General features: G+C 33.9%; 5 protein-coding genes across 5 annotated transcripts; 2 read left to right on the top strand and 3 right to left on the bottom strand.

Annotated features, from left to right (window-relative positions):
* Positions 1 to 2,538: 2,538 nt before the first annotated feature.
* On the bottom strand, positions 2,539 to 3,482 carry LOC7465121 (L10-interacting MYB domain-containing protein). The gene is made up of 2 exons (XM_002299846.4): positions 3,249 to 3,482; positions 2,539 to 3,144 (listed from the first exon to the last, which is right to left on the bottom strand). The coding sequence occupies exons 1-2, from the start codon at positions 3,480 to 3,482 to the stop codon at positions 2,539 to 2,541; spliced, it is 840 nt and encodes a 279-aa protein (XP_002299882.4).
* Positions 3,483 to 7,002: 3,520 nt separating this feature from the next.
* Positions 7,003 to 8,467, top strand: LOC7465122 (WUSCHEL-related homeobox 2). The gene is made up of 2 exons (XM_024600398.2): positions 7,003 to 7,334; positions 8,005 to 8,467. Exons 1-2 carry the CDS (start codon positions 7,034 to 7,036, stop codon positions 8,439 to 8,441), a joined length of 738 nt encoding a protein of 245 aa, XP_024456166.2. The 5' UTR covers positions 7,003 to 7,033; the 3' UTR covers positions 8,442 to 8,467.
* Positions 8,468 to 12,834: 4,367 nt separating this feature from the next.
* LOC112329009 (uncharacterized) lies at positions 12,835 to 15,775 on the bottom strand. Its single transcript, XM_024611152.2, has 3 exons — positions 15,689 to 15,775; positions 13,566 to 13,761; positions 12,835 to 13,448 (listed from the first exon to the last, which is right to left on the bottom strand). Exons 1-3 carry the CDS (start codon positions 15,773 to 15,775, stop codon positions 12,835 to 12,837), a joined length of 897 nt encoding a protein of 298 aa, XP_024466920.2.
* LOC7465123 (inner membrane protein PPF-1, chloroplastic) lies at positions 15,615 to 22,638 on the top strand. The gene is made up of 10 exons (XM_002298329.4): positions 15,615 to 16,217; positions 16,313 to 16,387; positions 16,478 to 16,538; positions 16,624 to 16,697; positions 16,821 to 16,925; positions 19,121 to 19,228; positions 19,311 to 19,414; positions 20,047 to 20,196; positions 20,277 to 20,403; positions 22,381 to 22,638. The coding sequence occupies exons 1-10, from the start codon at positions 15,774 to 15,776 to the stop codon at positions 22,486 to 22,488; spliced, it is 1,356 nt and encodes a 451-aa protein (XP_002298365.2). The 5' UTR covers positions 15,615 to 15,773; the 3' UTR covers positions 22,489 to 22,638.
* Positions 22,639 to 23,052: 414 nt separating this feature from the next.
* Positions 23,053 to 24,115, bottom strand: LOC18095035 (CLAVATA3/ESR (CLE)-related protein 46). The gene is made up of 3 exons (XM_006369455.3): positions 23,761 to 24,115; positions 23,545 to 23,612; positions 23,053 to 23,442 (listed from the first exon to the last, which is right to left on the bottom strand). Exons 1-3 carry the CDS (start codon positions 23,942 to 23,944, stop codon positions 23,365 to 23,367), a joined length of 330 nt encoding a protein of 109 aa, XP_006369517.1. The 5' UTR covers positions 23,945 to 24,115; the 3' UTR covers positions 23,053 to 23,364.
* Between the last annotated feature and the right edge of the window lie 322 nt (positions 24,116 to 24,437).

The following is a 24,437-nucleotide window of genomic DNA, read 5'->3' as shown; positions in this document are numbered from 1 at the left end:
CCAAATCTTCAATTTAGTCAAAATCACAACCTTCTGGAGGTTTTGGAAATTTGATATTGCTATTGTCAATAGCCTCAAGAAAAATATGCGTATCGTGTGCACTGTCTTTCCATCCTGCCCACACGAACATGAATTGCATGTCGAAACTACAAGCGGGCATGACATTTTGTGTTGGTACACCTTTTCTTCCTATATATGGAATTTGATTTGCAGATGGTATGCAGACACGAACATGTGTTCCATCAATTGCACCGATACAATTCTACAGGCCAAAAAAACATTAAGTACTCATAAACATTTATAACATATTTCATATTCATTTGAACAACTTAATTAAACAAAAATTCATCTTACCTTGAAATGTGGCATAAATCTTGGATTCATAGCAATTTCTCTTGGTGTGCTCGTAAATTGTGGATCTACTGGTTTTATAACTTCCACATCAAACAAACGTAATGATTTAAGCACTTCTTTAAAACATCTACTAATAGTTTCACCTGAATGCTGAAATCGTTCCTGCACTTGTCTATTTGACGCCCCAACTGCTATTGTAAATAGAAACATTGCCACCTTTTCAATAACGCTCATTCTTCTTGACGGTTTTAAGCCATGGTGCGTTTCTAATTCAGTGCACAGACTCAACAAAGTGGTTGCTGTCCATCCTGAACATGTTAACACTTCAGTTTCCAATGACCTCTTAAAACCTTTGTCAACCAACGCATCCCTGTATTATACGAAACCATACATGGTTCTTTATACATATAATTAATATAACACATGTTTATAGCTCCAGCTATGCATATAATTAATTTTTTCATATCAAAATGTGTCATTAAAATAAATTCATCGCCATCATCACTATCATCGTTACTATCGTCGGCATCGTTTCCATCACTGTCATCTCCAGCACCAGAAAATGAGGCACCATTACCTTCACAACTAGGATAATTAATGTGGTCTACAATGCGGTTCATTACATTATCATAATTGCCATCGAAATCCCCATTAAATATGTCATTAAACCGTGAATCATCCATAACTTCAATTACATGAAAACAAAAAAAAAATTATATGTTGTTAATAAAAATATTTAAATAATTAAAAATCATTCAATAAAAAAGAACTATCAAATAGTTGGTGTAACATAAGTTTTTTCATACCTGTAAAGCCAAACAAAAACAGTGTTCCACTTGCTTATATGAAATACAGTTGAGGAGATTTGAGAGGTTTGTTATGAAGCAAAAAAGTTATTTGAAAGTTGGCTTACAAACAATCCTCTTTATATAGAAAAAACTTACTGCTTTTTACGTCTTTTTTACAAGCAATTTTATTCAGCTTACAATACAAGTACATTATCACATGTATAGACTATAAAAGTAACAAAAAATGTTACTTTTACAGCTAATATATTCTGACATGTATTTTTTCACCTTTTGTTCTCATTCTATTATTCAAGATTCCTTGGCCCACTTTTTTTTCTTTTCTTATCACCATGACAGTGCACACCAACATGTACAGAAATCATCAATAATCGGTGACAAATTCAGCAGCTCAAACAGCAATGACAGTAGCACATACACATATATTTCATGCACTGGCTCTCATGCACACAGTAGCTGAGACAATATTCAAAACTCACTTGCACACAATAGCTAAAACAATCATGTTAACAACAATAAATAGCATTAACAAACAAGGCATCAGCTTCCATCAATTCTCACTACAGAACAAAACACAAATGCTCCTTATCACACTGCACAAGCACACAGTAGCTGCACATGGTATCTCAATTACTTGCAGCTTTCTTATCACCATGCAGCACCCATCAACTCATAGCAGAAAAAGAAAACAAACAAATGTTCACACAGTAGCTACACATGGTATATCAATGAATACAGCTTCACACACAAGGCTGCAACTCTCATCACCTCACGGCAGAAAAGAAAACACACCAACATTTCACACAGTAGCTGCACATGGTTTATTACAATTACAGTTGGACACACAAGGCAACAGATCCCATCAACTCATGGCATAAAAGAAAACAAACAAGGCTGCACATGGTATATTATTATAGAACATACATTTTAACAGCAACACTCAATATTCAAGACCTTCAGGGAACAACATAGTGAAGGAAAATTACCAACAAGTTCAATCCAATGGTCAACCATTTAACATTAATAACAACAGAAGTGACAGTTTTAATTCATTGATAAAATACAACATTAAAAACCAACAATATCCTCATACAAGTATATTAGCTCCCGAAAAGCAGTGTAATATAAATACAACAGTAAACAAATTATCGCAAATGGACATGCCCATATATCTCAACACGAAATATGGAAGAATACAATGACTCGGATGAACTTCAGCAATTGGAAAAAACTCATTTTTAAAACCGGCATCCCATTATTCTGCAACAATAAAATAAACTTGTATAAATACATTAAGCAAGTGAATAGTTAATTGATTAACGATTAAGAAAATGTAATAATACCATGTCAGCTAAGCACGTTTAGTGCGTGCATACATTCATTGCAGCCATCTCAACTTCTGCTCCTTATCACCCATACTAGCCCACATTTCTCTTTTCCTTCTTAAACTCAAATACTCTGTAGCAAAGTCGTGGAACTCATCTTCAATTGAAACTCCAGGAATTGAGTGCAGCTCAGCCATCACCTCGCGAATACTACAGCCATCGCGATCCAAATTAACAAACGTGGAATCACTCTTAGTCGATATACTCTCAAGTAGTTGATTGCACCTTGACAGCAGCTGAATTCCAGATGTTTTCTTCTTTCTACCTCGCACATCATAATGATCTCGTTCTTTTCTTTTGCCACTGCTTTTTGTGTTGCTGCTGCTAGACATATTTATCCCTCCAACCATTCGAACCATGTCAGTCTGGAAATTTGGAATCACATCTTCCTCCGAATCACCGCTGCCCTCTTCCAAACCATCATGAGCAATGTCGGCATTGCTTGTACCAGGATCAACATCACTGTCAGCAGGTACACCTGATGAAAGAGCCCATGCAAATGTTCCAGTTGCGACAATGTTGGAATACATTCGATCAAATTTATTCTTCAAAGACGGCTCAATACCGACATGTCTGAATTTTTTGGCTCCTCTAATTTCCTGCATATAAATTAAATCAAGTAATGAAGGATCAAGACTAGTAAAATTTTGGTGTTGCAATTTAATAACAATAAAAGAAATTATTAGGATGACAAGGAATGTACCTGAATTTTTTGTTTCCACCACTCATCGCTAGCTGAAATTATGCCTAATTCACTATTCCAGCCAACACCAGTTTCAGAAATCAGCTTATTCCATATCCTCCAATCCTTTTTGCATCCATCCCATTTGTTTTTCAATTGTGTTTTGGTGAATGCATGGCCAGTTTGTTCTTTGAATGATGTTATGAGAAATTTCCACCCCGTTTTATCGAAATGAGTATTAGGTCTCATTCCCATATCAATTGCCTTAATGCATATATCACAAAATATATGCAACATTTCCTTTGTTCAAGCAGCCTTATCAAAAGATTCAAGACCTTTCATGATATCTTTTAAAACATTTAACAAAAGTTTGAAATCAATCAATGATATCAATTACATTGTGGCACATACATAAACCGTGGACTAAAACAATAATAAAACACTCAATGTTCAGCATTTATAAAAGTTGTGTGGTTAGCAACAAATTAACCATGCATGTATTTGAATGAGAATGCTCCCGTTAATTTGTAATGAAAACTAATTGAAACCTATTAATTTTCAACTGTTCAGAAAACTTAGTTTCAGCCATGATATAATATTTGAATTATCAAGCAACACTTCATTGTCATCATGCTGTTTGGAAGCTAAAAAAAGAGGGGAAAAAACAAACAGAACAAAATCTATTTCTACATTCAAAGTAACCTAACTTTTTTTCGCAGTATGCAAACACACAAAAGGAAACTCAAAATTCTGATTTTGACTGCACAAGTAGAAATAAAAGTAATCCTACACGACATGCTAACAGGGCACTCATTACGATTACAATAAACACACGCACAGTAAAGAAATCTACGGTTGCTCAAACAAAAACAACATCAATGCGCATAGTAAACATATCAGACCATGAAGAACAACACATAAATGAAATTTCAAAGCATCACATTGTTTCCAGTAAGCAAATAATCCAGCAGCAGCACTGTCAGCTAGTAGTAGACATAAAAGATGAAACCAGATTTAAACAAAGAACAACAGCAGACAAGCAATACATATAAGCAATTAAACACTTCTTTCCGACCACTTGGTTGTCCACGATGCCTAAATTCTTGGAAGTGATACCTCTCGCCTTTGTTACTATATTGTGCATAAGGTTATCACAATCCATCATAATATCCATGTCCAATATTACAAATCATAAAAGTGTGAGCTATACTAGAATTTGGCCTCTATAGGTCTCATTGAAAGTTAATGTTATGAGATTTATCTTACCATGTTTTCTAGCAATAATCAAGGTTTTGCTATCTACTGGCGATATGAGAAACTAGAAAACTAAGAGATCTACATACATGTATTATTGACCATGTCTTGTATGAAAATCTTGTTAAAGAGAGAAGGGAAATATCTAAACCAACAACCAAAAAAAAGTCAACATTTATGGACAAGACCACTAAATTCAACAAACAAGTGAATATTATGAAATGAAAAGCAGAGAAATAAATCAGTTTGTATTGTAACAGTAGGAAAACTACCAACCAACGAAGTGGGCCGAGATATTTTAACTGGGAACAGAATACAGTAGAGCAAATAATCCAATTGACCCAAAATTAATTTCATGGTACCTTAATTCCAATATAAAACACATGTAATGTGCACAGTAAAGAACTCTACAGTTTATCAAGCAGAAACAACCTCAATGTGCACAGTAAACAGATCAGCATGGATACATCACATTGTTTCCAAATTAATTAATTTTAATGAAGCAGCAGCACTGTAAGCTAGACATCAACAGAAAAACAAATTTCAACAAAGAACAACACATAATTACGCACAATACAAAGACCAAGCAGCAGCACAGAAATGAAATTTTTAGCTCAAGTAAAAAAAATTAAAGAACGCACATTACAAGTCATGAAGCAGCATAGAAAAGCAATGAAATTTTCTCAATTAAAAAAATTGATGAAGGCACAATAAACAGAAGAGAAGCAGCAACATCAAACTACTCTTTTTAGTTAAATTCAAACAAACCAAGAACGCACAGTAAACAGATCATGCAGCATCACAGAAATGTAATTTTTAGCTAAAAAAAATGAAGATGGAGATAAAGGCAAGAACTTTGTCTCTCTCTTATGTGACTTTTCCCAGCACGGTTCTGCAGCGTTTTTTTGCAAAAAGAAACAATGGAGACCCAAAACAGAAATGAAAATTTGAGCTAAATTTTTAAAAAAATTGACGAAGATAAGGCAGGTACTTACGGGTCTCTCGCTTGTGTGACCTTTCCCAGCACAAAGCTGTTGGGTTTTTCTACAATGGTAACAATGGAGGGACAGATCGGTGAAGGTTTGGGTGGCGATCTTTGTGGGTGTTTGGAAAGAAGAAGGGACTGGGGAAGAAGGACGCTCTCAGAACTGGCGTCGTCCTGTACGTGGTTGTTTTTGCAAAATTTTGAAACGGGGTTGTTGTCGGCAAGAAACGAGAGAGGGAAACAGTCTGGGGAGGGTGTAAAATGGGAGTTTGTAGATCAATGGCCAAATTGATCTGCCAATTACCTTGTTGTGAACAATTTAGGTGAGGAACGAGAAAGTTTTGTGACTGTTGGGAAAGTAAGGGAAAGTGTCGATGATGAGAGAGAGGAGAAAACGCATGAAAAGCAATTGGTAATTGCTTTTCAAAAACTGCAGTCCAACCTTAGTTTTGGACTGGGACCCACGCCAATAAAAAATGTGGTTGATGTTAACCAAACACTATGTTGCAGATTTTAATTTCAACCGCGACCGCAGCAGCATATCGAAATAACATCTTAATAAAATTTAATTGATGTCCAAATTATCATGACATTAATTAAATTAATATCATAATTTTAAATAACAATATTTAAAAGAATATTCTTTAACCAAAACTTTTTTTTTCTATATTAATTCACCATTTCATTTTAATTTCTATGCTAATTGCCGAATTCATCGGAGAAGCTTTAGCCATGAAAATCTACGAAGACAAGAACCATCACAATCATAAACATCAATATATCCCTGATGACAGCAATGTCAAGGTTTCTTCTTTCCCGTTGGCTACAATAAAGATGAGCCGCCTATGAAGCTCCACACAACCCCTCACCCACCAGCTTTAATTTAATTTCTAACATAAGACCACAAACAAAAGTGACCTCCACGACACCTCTACAGATAGACGTTTCCACTTCATCCCTGCAAATCCACCAGGCTCTTACTTCAATTACCGAAGCCTAGGCCTTCCCTACAACCCTACCGGCTACCGGCTACCGGCTACCGGCTGTCTTTTTGTTCTCAATGACATTTATATCCTTCCTTTCCTTCAATGCGTAAACCTATATATGTAGCTGGCCTTCCCAGTCAGTCTCTGTCATTCCCGAGACGTGAACCACCAGGCAACAAATCAAGTCTACCACCATTTCATAGAACAGAGAAAAAGGATTGCTGGGATTATTGTCTTCCCGTTTTATCCTGATTTTTGAACGAATTCCCTCAGCCGCTATACGCCATGTTTTCATAGTTTTTGAGCACCAAAAACGATACGCGTGTCAAACACCCTTCTCTTTCTCGTCTTTTTGTTTGACTTTATGCCGCTCTCATTTAGTAACTCTATCTTATATAAGAAGAGTGCAAAGCCCATGCATCTTGACCCATATTGCATCCCCCCCCCCCCCCCCCCTTCCCTCAACTCCCTGTCTGTCGTTAAGTGGTCTTTGAGAAACCCTAATTCTTTCCTTTTTTGGATCAAAGAATTATACAAGCTCTAAGTAAATTCTTAGAAAGGAAGATTTGGAGAATGATAATATGGACGTGTCTAGTTCTGGTGGAGCTTCAGTGAATTCAAGATGGAGCCCAACAAAGGAGCAGATTAGCATGCTTGAGAGCTTCTACAGCCAAGGTATACGGACCCCGAGCACTGAAATGATAGAACAAATAGCAAGCAGGCTCAAAGCCTATGGTCACATAGAAGGGAAAAATGTATTTTACTGGTTTCAAAATCACAAGGCAAGGCAAAGACAGAAGCAGAAACAAGAGAACATGGCTTATATCAATAAGTATCTTCACAAGGCTCATCAACCTGTGTTTGCACCTCCTTGCAGAAATGGTTTGTTAATAAATAGCTTCCAATATTATTATATTATGGCTCTGAGCTGTTGTTTTTTTTATTATTGATTCTAGCTCGGAATTCAGGGATAGGTTCTAAAATGGTGGGACTTTTTATTTGTTTTTTGAATTCGTTGTTTGTGTTTTCTTTCTCGCGTGTATTAATTTATTCTATTTTTAGTTTCATTCCAAGCTGTCTCTTCATGCAGATAAACTCGATATCAGTGCAAACAAAACAAATAAAAAACATAAAGAAAGAATTCTCTGAAGAGAGTTTATCCTGAAATAAAATATACACATTTCCATTTGTAACTTTAATTTCTGATTAGACTTGTTCTCTTGCTCACTGCACTTCTTATGATTGCTTAAAGCTTCATTCATTCAATGCGAAGTGCATGCATATTAATATCTTAATTATATGCTTCCATCTCCTGTCCCTTTCCAAGCGATTTGCTGACTTTGTTTAACTTTCCCCCCTTTTTAGTTCCTTTCTCTTAATTCCACATGACTGAGGTAAATATTCTTCAAAGTACTCTCTCCCAGTTTCTTCCTTTTCCTTTCCCCTCTCTCTTTCATGAACGTAGAATGTACGTAGTTATAAACTTATGAACGTAGATGTGCGTATCTTCACTGTGATATCTTTTGAAATGTAATTGACTTTCCTTTTTCAGTTGTAAACAGCCCATGCTACCTGCCAAAGAGCGATATAATGGGGTTGTGTCAACAACATCAGAACATGCTACTCCCAGGTAATTTCAAGAGGAGGTCGAGATCTGAAACCATAAGTTATGCTTTTAAGGGATATGATCAAGAAGCCGTCCTCCGTGAATACCACAATCATATCACGAAGAACAAGTTTGAGAGGAGTCCGGTAACCATTGACAAGAGCAGCAGTGATCAGGAAACTTTGCCTCTCTTTCCGTTGCACCCAACAGGGATTCTAGAAGGAGCAAGTCCTATTTATTCTCACGGTTCAACTTCTGCTGAGAATTCCATTAACACTCCAATCTCCTCTGAGATTACTCATGGCATTGGAGAGCATTCTGCTGATCACAAACCTTTCTTTGATTTCTTCTCTGAGAAAGATCCTTTCGAGAGTTCTCATTGATGTGATCTAAATAACATTGAAGTTTATAATTAATAACAAGCGTCTTTGAAAAGGGTTTTTACTATGATTCTAAAATCAAGCCTGGTTAACGATCGCCCAGAACGTTATGTAAGCGAGAGGAGTACTGCACTAATGACTACAACTCATTGAAAAATTTCAATAATAGTTTGGTTAATGAGTGTTCACTTGCATATTAATAGTATGCTGGTTGGTATTTGATATGCTATAGGGATTTACGAAGTGCCATTCTTGTTTTTTTTTTTAAATCAAATATTAACTTATTCATTTAATAAATTACGTTTAACTTGATTAATTTCACGAATTCTAAAATTAATAATTATATAATTTTTTAATGGCAATTAATATTAACAACCATAGAACTCGAATCTGAAACCATAAGAAAAATAAATCTTTTAATCCCAAACTTTTACCATTAAACCACTTACTATTCAAAGTGAATTTTCAAAGCATATATATCTAATAAGGTGACTTTTATACATAAACAAACAGTTAAAACTATTTAGAACACAATAAATGAGTTGGTGGATTTAATTTTTTAGTGAATTAATGGGATAAAAAAATAACACAAATAAAGAATTGTTATGGAAAAAAAAATCATCACAACAATCCGAATTCTTATTTTATTACTGAATAGTTTTTTTTTAATTTAATATTTTTTAACAGTTTTATAACTCCTTTAAAATTTCAAAAACAAACCTTTATAAGGTAGAGTTAAATATAAAAAATAAAATAAAATTCACAATTAAGCTAAAAAATCTAAAAACAAAGCTAAAAATTTATAATCAAGCACTTTCATCGGTATTCTATCAGTATATCTTATTTTATAATGTGTTCTTTGACCTTAACTTGATTTTGGTAAACTAATTTTCACTTTATCTCGATCAAATACATAAATTTATTTCTTTCTCATTTAGTTACGCTAACTTTAATTTTCAATGATATGAAAATCAAATATTTTTATCAGTTTTTTTTTCTAATGTGAGTATTTTTCCAGTAAAATACCCTTCAAATTAAAATGATATTTTATTTAATAAATAAAAATATTTTAGATCAAAATAAATTCTTTTAAAAACAAAACTCTTTAAATAATGTTAAACTATCTACATCAAGATTAAAAATTATATATGTATTATTTTAGCAAAGTTAACAAATATCATGCGATAGAAAAATAAATAAATAAGATTAATTATTATTTTTATAAAAGTATTTAATTAGTACAATAAAACGAAGTTCGTATACCAAAGGAAAAAAAATTAAATTTCGTATATTCGATTGAATAAAACTAAAGAAGATTTTTCTGTATTTAAATTTTTTTTATGTTTGTTTTTGCTTTAAATTAATATTTTTTGATGTTTTTAGATCATTTTGATACGCTGATGTCAAAAATATTTTTTTAAAAAAATATTATTTTAATACATTTCCGAGTGAAAAATAGAAAAGCAACCGCAATTATACTCTAATATATACACACACACTAGATTTAATTTGATACAATTCGATCTAGAAGTCTAATATCGATTAACCTAAAAAAAAATAACGATGCAATTTCTGTTGTGTGTTTTTTTCCATCTTTACTCCAATTTTTTTAACAAAGAGTCTCCTTCGACCTATAATTATTAAACTTAGCTGAGCCGGCAGGAGTAATCCTTGGCCAACGTAACTTGATCAATATAATAAAAACTTGATTTACTATTTTTTTTATAAAAAAAATACATCATTTTAATTAAAAAAAATGAAAACAGTGTTATTTTAATTGATAACACACCCAACTAGTATTCTAAGTATTTAGCTGACTAAACTAAATTTAATTAAAACACTTTAGCTTCACGAACAGTAATTTAGTAAAACTAATCCTTGAATAAACAGTAGATTTGATTAAATGCTTTTTAGCATTTACTATCATTAATAAAAAATAATCTCTTTTATAAAAAAAATATTTATTTTTTATATATTTAAATAATATAATAAAAAATTAACTTATTTTTCTTTAAAACGTTTTACCAGGAAATTGTTTTCCAGTAAAACAAGCATTTCCTGAAAATTATGTTTTATCATAACATGGTACTGATGCTAGTAATATATAAATAGATAGACAAAAACAGAACATGTAGATTTTCGTACGTATAGATAGACTAGATAATTGGTGAGTCAAATTAATATATATTTTTTAGTAAAATTAAAAATATAAATTATACAGGTATTAATCTAAAAGCATCTCTAATCGAGAAGGTAAAAGAAAAGCCAAAAGAAAAATCTTGTACTTTTAGCTTTTTTATTTGTTTATGTCAACTCCAACCGGGTAGCTAAACTCATAGCTAAAATAGCTGTTGAGTACGGTAAAAGCTATTTCTATCTTCTTCTGTAGCAAAAGGCAAATGAAGACGTTGGCAACCGTTTTTTTCTCTGTTGATTTATATCTGTTGGCCAATGTCTTCATTTTGTATCCGTTGGCCAACGTTAATGCTTTTCCATTTAAAAGCAGAACCAATCGAAAAAAGAAGACAACATTTAAGCAAAACAGAAGGAAAAAAAAACTTACCTGCAAATTTCACCCTTCACTCTGATTTAGAAAACAAGAATTAATTGTTCACCGGTTAATTAATAACATCGATTGTGTTAATTAACTGAAATCAAAAGGTATGTTTGCTTAAAGACTTTTTCTATTTTTATTATTTTTTTGCATCTCTTGATTTTTATTTGCTATTTGTAATGATTTTTATTTCTTTGTTATTTTATGTTTTTGATCTGGGTTAAGGAAAATAATTTTTATTTATATTGTTATCTTTAATAAAATTGAAAGGAAGTAATGATGGTAGCTGATATTGATAAAAACATAGAGTGACATATATATCTTAAATTTATTTTTGATTGCCTATTTTAATTTGAGGTCAATTATATTTTGTCTTGTTAAAAATGCAACTAAACCAAGTGATTAGATTAATGTTAAAACAAGTAGAAGGCAATTCTTATTATTAATTCACATGTATGGAAACTACAAAATTGCTAGACATTGAATGTGAGCTTCCTTTACACCCTTTTATAAGGTTTTAACTTGAGTTTTTTTTTTTTTTTTAATGTAAATAGATTCAAAATTTCCAAGCTCTTTTACCAATTTTCTTATGAGCAAGTCAGAAGATATTCTCTCTCAACCAAGTGATTCTAATCAATTAATTAATGACTTAGCATACTCAAATTTAAATGTCAATACAATAAAAAAATCACAAAGAAGTAAAAACTTCTCACCAGAAGAAGATTGTTTACTTGTCTCTACATGGTTAAATACAAGCAAGGATCCAATTACAGGAGTTGAACAACAAACAAAACAATTCGGGGCTCGCGTACATGCTTACTTTGTAAAGAATGGAGGAAACTTGAATAATCGTTCCCAAATAAGCATCTCAAGTAGATGGCAAGAAATAAATAGAGAAGTCGGTAAATTTGTTGGATTTGTCACTCAAATTGAAAATCGTCAGCAAAGTGGAATGGCCGAAGAATCAAGGGTAATTTTAATATTCATTTCCATGTTAAATTATTTAACACATATTTTAACATTATTTAATTAATTTATTTTTTTACCAGTTTAATAATGCTCGGCAAATGTATGCTTCTTGCGTTGGCAAACGATTTCAACTAGAACATTGTTGGGTTATCTTAAGAAAAGAACCCAAATGATAATTTGAGCGTGCAAGTCAACATCAAAGGTCAAACAAGAAACAAAAAAGTCATATCAATGCAAGTCCAGCTTCATCAACTCCATCTACCCCTGATCCTGTTAGTTTAGAAGAAGATAGTGAACCATTGATTTATCAAGATAGACCAATCGATCAGAAGGCTGCAAAGGAACGACTTAAACGTAAACAAGAAAAAGATAAAGTTGGGGAGGTAACTGTAACAAATCTCTTACAACAATTCGGGGATACTCTAGTTGAAATTGAGGATCAGAAGAAACAAGACAGGAAAATTATGTTAGAGCAACAAGCCATGATGATTCAACAAAGTCAAGAGAAACAAGAATTGGACAAGATTGAGAAAGAAGAACAAATTATGAAAATGAATATTTCTAATTTGGATCCAATTTCTGCAATGTATTTTCAAAATAGAAAGTTAGAAATTATGCAAAAGAGGGGTTTTAATTTTTAATTAACTTTGATCGATTTATTGTAATGTAATGTATTTTTAATTAAATATGTAGAAAATTCTTAGTTATTTTAAATATATTGTTATGAAATTGATATCAATTCATAATACTTTTTTGAAGTTCCTCTAACACTTAACAATAATAAGTAGGATTAATTAACTTAAAAGATAACAATCATAATGAAAAAAAAAACATAAAAAACTTGAAAATTATGATAACATAAGAAGTTCAAATCTAAAGATTATACTCATTGCCATATTGTTCCCACAAATGTTCGATCAAATCTTCTTGTAGTTGAGATCTAGTTGCTCTATCCCTAATTCGATTATGAGTTTGAAGAAAATCATGTAGTTCTGGTATTTCACCATGTGACACTGATATAAAGGAATTGACTTCATGCTCATGGTCAAATCTAAGGTTCATTGCTCCTTCATCCTCAATAATCATATTATGCATTATTATGCAAGCTTTCATAATATATGCAAGCATTTCTTCATCCCAGTATCGAACAGGTCCACGTACAATTACAAAACGAGATTGGAGCACCCCAAATGCCTGCTCCACATCCTTTCTTGCAGACTCTTGCTTGCTTGGAAAATATTTTCTCTTCGTTCCTAATGGTCTTGAGATTGTCTTAACAAAGGTTGACCAATTAGGATAAATCTCATCTGCTAAATAGTATCTCATTGTATATTCATGCTCATTAATTGTATAATTGACAGGAGCAGTACGACCTTCAGCAAGTGCAGCGAAGATAGGTGACCGATCAAGAACATTAATATCATTTAATGATTCAGGCATTTCAAAAAAGACATGCCATATCCAAAGATCTTGTGAAGCCACCGCCTCTAGAATTATAGTTGGTTCACAACAATGACCAGTATACATCCCATGCCATGCAATTGGGCATTTATCTCATTTCCAATGCATACAGTCAATGCTCCCTAACATCCTTGGAAATCCACGCTGCTCTCCAATTGATAATAATTGACAAGTATCGGCCTCGTTTGGTGTCCTTAGATACCAATCACCAAAAACTTCTACGATTGCTTTGACGAAAGCTCTAAGACTTTCTATCGCAGTGCTTTCTTCAATTTGAAGATATTCATCAGTAAGATCTGCAGGAATACCATATGCAACTATTCTGTGAGCTGCAGTTACCTTTTGAAGGCAAGATAAACCAAGAACACCAAGAGCATATGTCCTTTGTTTAAAATATGGATTATGAGCTTTCACTGCATTTGCGATCCGAAGAAAAAGACGAAGACTTATCCTAAATCTTCTTCGAAATTGAGTTTCAGTGAATTTAGGATTTTTAGCAAAATAATCATTAAATAACCTTAACTCACCTTCTTTTATATTACTATTGAAAATATTGTGACCAAGAATAAAGCCACGATACCTTGTTCTCTGCCCTTGATTATTCGATTCTTCTTCAGCAACCACAACGGTAGCAACTTGAAAAGCGAACATAGGAGTGTTATCATCAAAATCAAAAGCATCATAAAAATTAAAATTAGAATGATTCATGATGAATTTTAATGAAATATATTTTTGATTGGAGAGAAAAAAATGGAATGATGAGAAAAAATGTTAAGGTATATGAGAATATTTATAGATGGATTATTTTTTCAAAATTTGAAATCTTAGAATGTTGACATTTATTTTTTTAAAATTTAAAATATTGGCGGTCATTTTTTCAAAACTTGAAAATTTAAAATTTAAAATGGTGGCGGTCATTTTTTCAAAGCATGAATTTTTTTTAAAAAAAAATTGAAAATCAAAATTTAAAATATTGGTGGTTTTTTTCAAAGTTTGAATTTGAATTTACTTTTAAAAAATTAAATTTTTAACAGTAACATATAAAACTGAAAATTAAAAATATTCATATAAATAAATTTTAAGTTTAATTTTAAATTATATCTTTTAACTTTCATATTATTTCATTAATTTTATATTACTTTTATAAATTACTCATATTAATTATATAATTAATAACATCATAATTATATTATATATAAAATATCTAAATTAGTTATATAATTATATTAAAATTAATTTAACATGAAATATATTAAAATATAAATGACTTTTCTAAATAGCTTTTTACCATTGGAATGCATATAATCAAAAAAAGCTATATTTATACTATTCAAAAAGCTATTTTATCAATTTGGCTCTTCAATTTAGCTTTTTGCATTGGAGATGCTCTAATATGACATGATCAACTTGATACATTTTAAAAACAACTTGGATAACATTAAAAAGTAATTTGACTGAAAAGAAATCTCATTAAGACATTTTTTTTTAATATTGAAACGAAAACTTATTGGATTGATCCAAGTTAACCCGAATTAACTTGTCAAATCCGTGACCTGGATCAATTCCACAAAAAGTAAATCAAAATAAATTATAAAACTCAATTCTCAATCAACTTAATATTAAAATATAAAATTAAAAAAATAATAATTAAAAAAAATAAAAAAAACAAACACCTTTAGTCAAAATGGGTTAACATGTCAAGCCCCCAACTTAGAGCATGTGATTAAAATGACCATATAAAAAGTAAATCGAAACAATTTATAAAACTCATTTTCATAATCAAATGAAGGTAGAAGGATTAAATTTTTTAAAAAATCAATTAAAAAAAAACATGAATTAACTTGAGTTAAACTAATAAAATCACGCCCCGATAAGAAAATCAAAATAACCTTATAGAAAGCAAATTAAAAATAATTACAAAATCTAATTTTCAATCAATCAAATATTAAATGATAAAATTTAAAAAATTAAAAAAACTTTAGTTAATTCAATAAATTAACCTCCTGAATTATAAGAAATGAAAAATTAAAATTAAAAAAAACCTTAAAATAATAATAATAAAAAAAAAACAATCTACAAGGGGCATCAGTTTTCGTCAATAAGTAAATAATTTCCTTCGTAGAGTCACAAAACCCTCTCCCCTTGTTAACGTGGAACTTTTCCACTCGCTAATAATAATCAGCAAAGAAAACCTGCCTGAATTCCCACTCTGCCAAATACAATAAAAATACGGATAATTCAAAGAAGAAAAAAAAAAAATTCTCACCTCTCCACGTCCAAGCTCCACCACTCCTTCAACTCTCATGAGAACCTGACCCCCACCCCCTACAACGACGCTTCTCTCCCCTTCCATGGCGAGAACTCTCCTTTCATCCCCACCGTTCATCGGCACACCTCTCCCCTCTCTTTCTCGCCACGCTCTCACTACCAACCGTCGATTCATATCCACCAGAATCAAGTTAAGCTTACACGATAACATTCCCCCAATTCATCATCACTTGCACTCTTCAGTTGATTTTAATACAATTATTAGCAGAGCAGAAGGATTTCTCTACACGCTCGCCGATGCCGCCGTTGCTGTCGATTCCGCTGCTTCCACTACTTCATCTGATACCGCTGATGCTGCTCAAAAGAATGGCGGTTGGTTCGGTTTTATCTCTGATGGTATGGAATTCGTTCTTAAGGTGTTGAAAGGTGGGCTTTCAGCTGTACACGTGCCGTATGCTTATGGTTTTGCCATTATTTTGCTTACTATAGCTGTTAAAGTTGCTACTTTGCCTTTGACCAAGAAACAGGTGATTTTCTTTTTCTCAATAAATTTTAGTTAAAAACTAATTCTATTATTATTAAAATGTAAGTTTTTTGTTTTCGTTGTAATTAATTTGTTTAGGTTGAATCTACACTGGCTATGCAAAACCTGCAACCTAAGATAAAAGCTATTCAACAAAGATATGCAGGAAATCAGGTGAGGCTGCGTGTTGCATTCAATTCATTGTATTTTCAGCTTGATTTTAAGCGCATGAGGTAAGCTTTTTTTTTTTTCTTTAATTAATAGGAAAGAATACAGCTTGAGACGTCGCGTCTATATAGGCAGGCTGGAGTTAATCCGTTAGCAGGTACTGCTTTAAAGCATTGCATCTGTTTTCATATTCAATACTGGAATGACTTATGGTGCTAATGCTGAAGAACTTCTCATCTTAGGTTGTTTTCCTACTTTGGCTACAATACCAGTATGGATAGGCCTGTATCAAGCGCTTTCAAACGTTGCAAATGAGGTATTTAATAGGTTGGGATACCATGTTATCTTTTGTGCAATGTTATGTGTGCTCAGCATGCCAGTTCATGTGTGTGCAGAACAAATTGAACATTGCTGATAACTGTAAATTTTTTTCTTAAAGGGAGTGTTGACGGAAGGTTTCTTTTGGATACCCTCTTTGGGTGGGCCAACTACAATTGCAGCTCGACAAAGTGGATCCGGCATTTCCTGGCTTTTTCCTTTTGTGGTAATGAGACTTTACGTTCATCATAATCATGAATCTAACAATTATTTTTTTCTACTCCTATCATCGATGTCAAACGTTTTCATTTCTCCCTACTTGCGAAAAACTTGTGACATTGATCTTTATTGATGTAACTTTACCACTTTCGTTAGAAGCACATGTCTGAAAAATTGGAGAGCCAGATTGGCATATCGCTTTTCATTTGCGGGTTGTTATCCATACAGTTTGTTTTCCAAATGAACTTGATTAGCTCAGTGGATTTTAGCTCTCTTGAGTTTCTTTAATTAACTTTTGAATAGTTGTATTCAGCATAGATGAGATATTGGAGTAATCTGTGACAACACCATAAACTGAGGTATACTTTATTCAGATAAATTTTGGTCAGGGCATGAGGTTGTGATTGCACGAATGCTAGAGTAATAGTTATATCTCCTTCCCAGGGTTATGTTGCGTGACATTGCTTCATTAGCTCTTAGATTGCAGGTTTGATGAGGTAATTTCACTGTTAGGCACAGAAAGATGATGCTAGGCAGCCTTGGGTCCCTATCTGAGGATCTGTTTCTTTCTCTAGCATGGCAATATGTCAGACATCTTTTATACATTTCTTATTATACTGTCAAGAGATCTAATTTTTTCTTATATTTGTTCAGATTCATCTTTAGAATCCGAAGCTCCTGTTTCTGTGTCCCAAAACTCTCAATCTTGATGTGGACCTAGTGGTAATTGTAGAGCTTAAACAGTGAGATCCAGTGCAGTTTAGTAAGATATAAAGTTTTATCTGTTTCTTAAGTATTAGAAGTGGATTTTCAAACACAATTTGAACAAATGACTATATTCTGTTTCAAAATTTTCTCTTTAACGTGGAACTTATATATATATATATATATGAGCAATTTACATATATATTTATATACAGATGCACAAATGTATTTATAAAATTGGATTCTCATTATTTGGATGGAATCAAATCAATTTGGATCTGTCCATTTGTAACTGATTCTGATTAATTATTGGATCTGTAAACCAGTTTTGGATTTAAAATACCGGGAAAGGAATTCAAGGCAGAATTGGTGTTTGACCCAACCTGCTCACTGCCCTAAGTGATCCTCATGTAATTCCATCATTCAAGCCTTTATTAGAGTTACTTGGCACAACAACAACAAAGCCTTATTCCCAAACTAGTTGGTGTAGGCTACAAGGATCTTTTAGCGCCATTTCACGTGATCACATACCAAATCACCTCGATATCGAGCTCTTAATTCCTTTGATACTCCTTCCATCCATTTTAACTTAGGTCTCCCTCTTCCCCTCTTTTCCGCTTTCTCTTAACAACTTGTTAATTCTCTGAACCAGGTCTCTTGTGGCCTACGTTCGACATGGCCAAATCAACTTATCACTTCCCCCTTTTTCATCGAGTGGGATTTATAAGAGCAAATCTAAACATGAAATCTAGGTCATGCAGGGACCATGAGTGTCTTTTGCTGCACTTAAATCTCTACGGAATTTTAGGAAATGCAGTTGATGGCAGATGCATTTTTATGTTTCTATGAGTGGTTGATGTCATGCTGTCCATCAGAAAAAAAAATGTTGTGTTCTTCACATCTTCACAAAATCTTTGACTTTCCCTTGGAGCTTCTTTAATATATGTTGAAAAAAATGCTCGCCATTGATCCTTGCTTGTGTTTGAATTGGATCTTTCAGTTGCAGTGTGTCGTAGTAAAACATGCAGCATATTATATTATCTGTTAACTATTGTAATGTCTGAGTTCCTCGGAGCTGTTATAGGTATCCACCTCCATCATACTAGAACTAGATTTATTTATTTTTAATGTACTGATAAACTTAATTCTTATTATTTTCTTCTTCAAAAGTATCCTTTCTCAAATACCCTAGCCTTGATTTTGAAAGAGGTGAGTCAAGTGGTTTGAGAGATAAGAGAGGAAAGTTTAGTTTTCAGTTTTGCCTGTTTGCTTATTTCATGTCCTCTGGAGTACTTCCATTGTGATGCTATGGATAAATTAATGTACACCAGTGACACCATGGGTTATTTGAATGTGAAGAGATGACTAATTTACACTCCAACATAAATTACATGTAACTGCATTAGCTGTTGTTTTACTATTAGTGAGGGGATGTGAAGTCGTATTTCTTCCCTTAGACTGTGCAGCAGATTTATATGATCTTATTCTGTCATGCAGGATGGTCATCCACCATTAGGCTGGCATGACACTGCAGCATACCTGGTTTTGCCTGTCCTCCTCATTGCTTCTCAGTATGTATCAATGGAGATCATGAAACCTCCCCAGGTAGAGAAATGGATCTCTTTTTCTGTATTTCATTGTTATTCATCCAGTGATTCTTTAACCCGGAATTATTCTGGTTTCACAGACAGATGATCCGACTCAAAAGAATACACTTCTTGTTTTCAAGTTTCTACCCATCATGATTGGTTACTTCTCTTTGTCTGTTCCATCAGGATTATCTATATACTGGTTCGTTTCTTTCTGGCAATGTCACTCACAACTGAATGCATGCATGTTTTGTATTCATGTATTTAGCTTCATTAATTGACTTTGAGGAAGCAAGAAGTCCATCAATTTATGATTTTGTGCCATCAATAAAAACCTCTCACATCATATTGTCACTGTGGAATATCATTAGCAGGAATAGCACATTTGTTATTTTTATGTCATGCATTTGTGCTTGTTCTGTTCATATTTATACCTTCCCTCACATGGAAAAGTTATGAACACTGTTCATTATGTGTCATAGAGGCATTTTAACTGGTGCATTGACATCAGTTTCTCTTCAGGGTAAATAAGTTAGCATTTATTGTAACTCAATCATTTTGCTGATAGTTGAACTTCATTCCCACATAAACTAGTCTGTACATTTGCGTGTGGTTTCAGAAGTTTCTCTTGCTGTTAATTCCTCTGGCTTCTGGAACACCTCCACATTTGCTTAAAGAAGTGAAATTTGCAGTTGTCCTTTAGTTAAACACAGGCATGAGTTTTGGTGTTTATATATACTTCACCCTTGTTATGCTGTGTGATGGTTCTTAGTGTGTGTGTGTGTGTGTGCAATGTGGTTTATCATTCTATAAAGTATATCTTGTGATATACAGGTTCACAAACAACGTCCTCAGCACAGCCCAACAGGTATGGTTACGCAAATTAGGTGGTGCAAAGCCTGTGGTTAATGAGAATGCAAGTGGAATCATCACTGCAGGACGTGCAAAAAGATCAGCTTCACAACCAGGGCAGCCTGGTGATAGGTCAGTGTTCTTCTTTGAAGTACCATTTATCATTCCAGCAGCTAGAAAAGGGTCTCATAAACAAAGATGGAAATCAACAGGTTCAAGCAGTTAAAGGAACAAGACAAGAGCAAAACATTGCGCAAGGCATTGCCAACAGAAGGTGTTCAAGCTCTGGATTCTGCATCTGGTTCTGATGAGGATTCAGATGAAGAGACCAATGACAAGGTAAATCCTAAATTTCAGCTCTTATGAGTTGTTTAATTGATACAAACAAAAACCATCTCGAATACTATCTGAAATCTAAATTTCTCAACTTTTTTAATCATGGTGATTGTTAGTGGGCCAGGAAAGGGAAGATGTCTGTATTTCTATGGTGGCGATAGTCATGCATTGCAAGGAAACCCACCAACCTCATGTTAGATTTATGAAGCCTCATATCATGATTATCAGCATACAAGTAATAAGATTTCTTAAACTCATCACTTGTCTGAGTCTTGTGAAAGTGGGGAGGTGATATCCACACCCCTTAAAGGCTCAAACATTATACCCACGCTCCACTTAATTCATTTTCATATAAATTGACAGCTATACCACTCGTTAAAAGTCATCCTCACTCTATATTTTTCTGTTTGTCTCTGTTTTTTTAAAACCCACATCACCTGTAACTTCTCACTTCCCAAACTATCCCGAGTGCAATTTTTGAAATTTGCAACTAGTCGAATGACTTTTGATCACTCCCCCTGTATTTATTAATGTACCATGATTGGCTGGCATTTTTTCCTTTCCGCACTTATTTTGTGATTTTTATGATCAAATACATATAGAAGTCTTTGATATACCCTGCCCAAGTGTTGAGGGAATTCTCGCATCAAATAAACAGACAACAACCAGATCTGCTAAAAGTGCAGAAATGTCAAAACATGAAAACCCATTTGCAGTTTGGGCAAAGTAGACAGTACATACAGCTTAAGGGTATAATGAAATATGCCCTTAATCTAAGGTAGAACTAATCTCAAGTGGCCAGCTCAGATGATTCCATTCGGGTCAAGAAAGCATTGGTTTGGTGGATCAAGGCATCGATAGTAGTTGATTGAGTTGCAGTTGGCATGGTGGTGATCGGCAACAATGGAGGTGAAATGACTGTATTAGTGAGATATACAGTGATATCAGTCAAAAGAAATAGAAATCAAGCACAGAGGAAAAGGAAATGGAAACAAGTTTTTGATTTGGTGGTGGTAGACTGGTAGTTATGGTGCTACAGATTTTAGGAAGAGAGAGATAGAGACAGACAGGTAGACTGATAAGATGGCTTTCTTGAGTGTAATTGTCTGTTTCGAAGAAAAGAAACTAGTGGGAGTGTGGATATCACCTCCCTTGTGAAACATGGCACTAGCTACATGTTTAGGCTCGTTTTAGTCCATTTTGGTTGAGAAGAGCTTGTTGCGGGACAATGGATTGGAGGGTTAAAACCTTGTTAGGATGTTCATCATTGCCATAAAGGCATATTAACTCTTCCTATGCATGCATCAATGTTCTGAGGTACTTAATACAGCGTATAAGAAAATAGTGAGGCTTGAAAACTGGTGATCTTTGACACAGTTAATAGTTCTGCCCAATGTGATAATCATTTCGCTGTCTTGATTTTTTGGTAGCAGCTGGTGGTTCACTGCTCCATTGTGAGTGATTGACCCTTGAAGTGAATTCAAATAGCCCATGGTTGTGGGGGTAAGGGGTGTTGTACGGGCCTGCAGGTGTATATGGTTTTCGAGCATATGCAGTTGTGGAAATGGAACATTGTTCACATGTAACTCTCTCTTTACTGCCATAAAGTGAAGCCCACAGATCCCTATCAGCACTGGCGTTTCTTAGGATTCAAAGAAAGAATGTTCTATTGTCAAAAAGGGACTAATAAAAAACATTAAAATTTCTTTTGCGACCATCACATGTAAATAACTTTGCAAGCGATGTGGGCTAGTCGAACACAGTTGAAAATTCCTGCAATAGTGGATTGAAGAGACAACGCAATTCTAAACAAATTCCATTGCTTCCAAGGAATTTGAGGGCACTAGTCTACCTTATATAAAAACACCAACACTGTCAATAACTACACCTTTTTATTCTTTACTAGCAATGATAAATCAGACAGCTCATAATACTATTAATGTTTGCTTGTGTCTGTAACTAATCTCAATTCTTCAACAGGGGGAGGAGGTTCTGGAAGAAACATATGCTTCTAGTGCAAGCAAAAGGGTCCCTGATATTTCACGGCCAAAGAGAAGCAAGCGGTCAAAGAGAAAGCGAACTGTATAAAGAACTTTACACCGACAAGATGATTGTAGTTCCTGGCAGGTCCTGTATATCCAGCAAGGTATATTGTAGATGATATATAGTGCCATTTTTATGGTGGCTCATTCCAAGATGAGTTGCTAATGATGCAAATCTGCCGATTCTGAGCTGTTATTATGCCTGATTTATTAAGCATTGTCGTGTTGTCATGCCATTGGTATGGCACACCCAAAGAGAAACACGAATCCGACATGGAAAGGAAGCTGCTTAAAGTCTCGAGTGCAATATTTATAACAGGGTTAAAAAACTTGATCAAGACAACCCGGCAAATTTCTTAGAGCTGGAAAATTCATATTTAGTGTTCACCTGGTTCCCACAAGCACCATTTATCAGTTCATTGAGGCTTCTGCATGGAAATGTTGTGTTGCACACTTGAGCTGATGTATATTTTTTCTACAAAATGCTTGGTTTGATTCTCGGAAATCAGGGGAGAAGGCAAACTACACCGCCCTGAGAAAGCTAGGTTACAACGTTTGCTCTCGCATTTTTTTGAGAATAATCTGGAGCTGAAATTACTGTCTAGCATGATTGACGAATGTTTGTTTCTGCTTACACAATATAATCTGATTAAGACACGGGAATCTCTGTTTGGAATGTGTTTTCTCTACAGAAACAACTCATGACAAAAGGCTTTACTAGAGACGAGAAACGTGGATTTTCTTCATCGAAAATTGATCTAAGATGATGAATCTAAGCTAATTTCATCTTTTATACAAGCATAAAAACCCAGGGATTAGGTTTTTTCCAACCTAAATGAATACCAGCTGATCTTCTCCTACCTTAATGGAATACTGTGGACCTCCCCATCTACTGGCTGTGCTAACAGGCGCGTCTGTGGATTCATTGCTTGGATGGTGGGTTGTGATTGCCTACAGGGTTGGGTCCTGATGGACTTTTATGAATCCTCTTCTCTGCAACCTGTTTGTGTCGTAGCATAAATGAAAGGACCAAGAGAGTAAAGGCATCGATCATTTGCATCAAGATTGGTAAAAGTAAATGTTTGTAGACTGAATTCCTTACCCAAACTGGTAAGACGTTTCCCTTGTGTGATTTTGAGGTAAGTTGAGCAGGGTTCGGTTTGAAATGAACTGTGACAGCAAAGGCATGATAAAGTCAACCATTACAAATTTCTAGCACAAAATTGGTACGAGGAGGATTTATACCTTTTACTCCCTGATAAATCACTAGAGGATACTGGCAATAATAATATTGAAAAAGAAAGGAGAAGTTGCTTGCCTGCTTCAACAGCTTGGACCTTGATATTGGAGGAGAAACGTTGTTGAGAAGCTACAAGCAGCAGCCACGCCAGGAGAAGATGGACGAAAGTCAGCCTGCTCATCCTGGGCTTGAAATGTTGCATGCTGCGACTGAATGATGATAGTGTTCTGGACAAGCAAGAAGCAATTTTTATCCACTTCATTTTCAGTAATCATAACAAAACTTGAATAAAATGGCGAGAATGTTTTTTAAAGGTTGCTTTGGGAATCCTATGCCATTACATGCTGAATTGATAAGATTATGAATCTGGATTCTCCCCATAATATCATGGGTTGACTTCTTCTCTGTTATCATTACTCAGTAATCATTGCATCCATGATAAATATACAAGTACTTTGCTATATCATTTGTTTTTGAGTGCTTCAACCATGCCGTTGGCGTTAGTGAAGGCACCCCAGAGCGCATTGCAATGAAGTTTTTAAATTAGTTTGAGTGGATGACTTAATCGAAATGAAATAGTTTCATTTTTAAAAAAAATAAAATAATGTAACTTTAATTTTTTTTTAAATTAAAACTGGGTTTTAAAGGAAAAATTATTATAAATTAACTCACAAATCGAATAGATCAAATCAAATCAATTTCAAATTAATTTTTTAAAATTCAGCCATGACTAGATACCAGGTTGACTTGTTAAA

This window comes from Populus trichocarpa, chromosome 1 (assembly GCF_000002775.5).
Source record: "Populus trichocarpa isolate Nisqually-1 chromosome 1, P.trichocarpa_v4.1, whole genome shotgun sequence".
Classification (NCBI taxonomy): domain Eukaryota; kingdom Viridiplantae; phylum Streptophyta; class Magnoliopsida; order Malpighiales; family Salicaceae; genus Populus; species Populus trichocarpa.
This window is presented reverse-complemented; position numbering and strand designations above follow the sequence as displayed.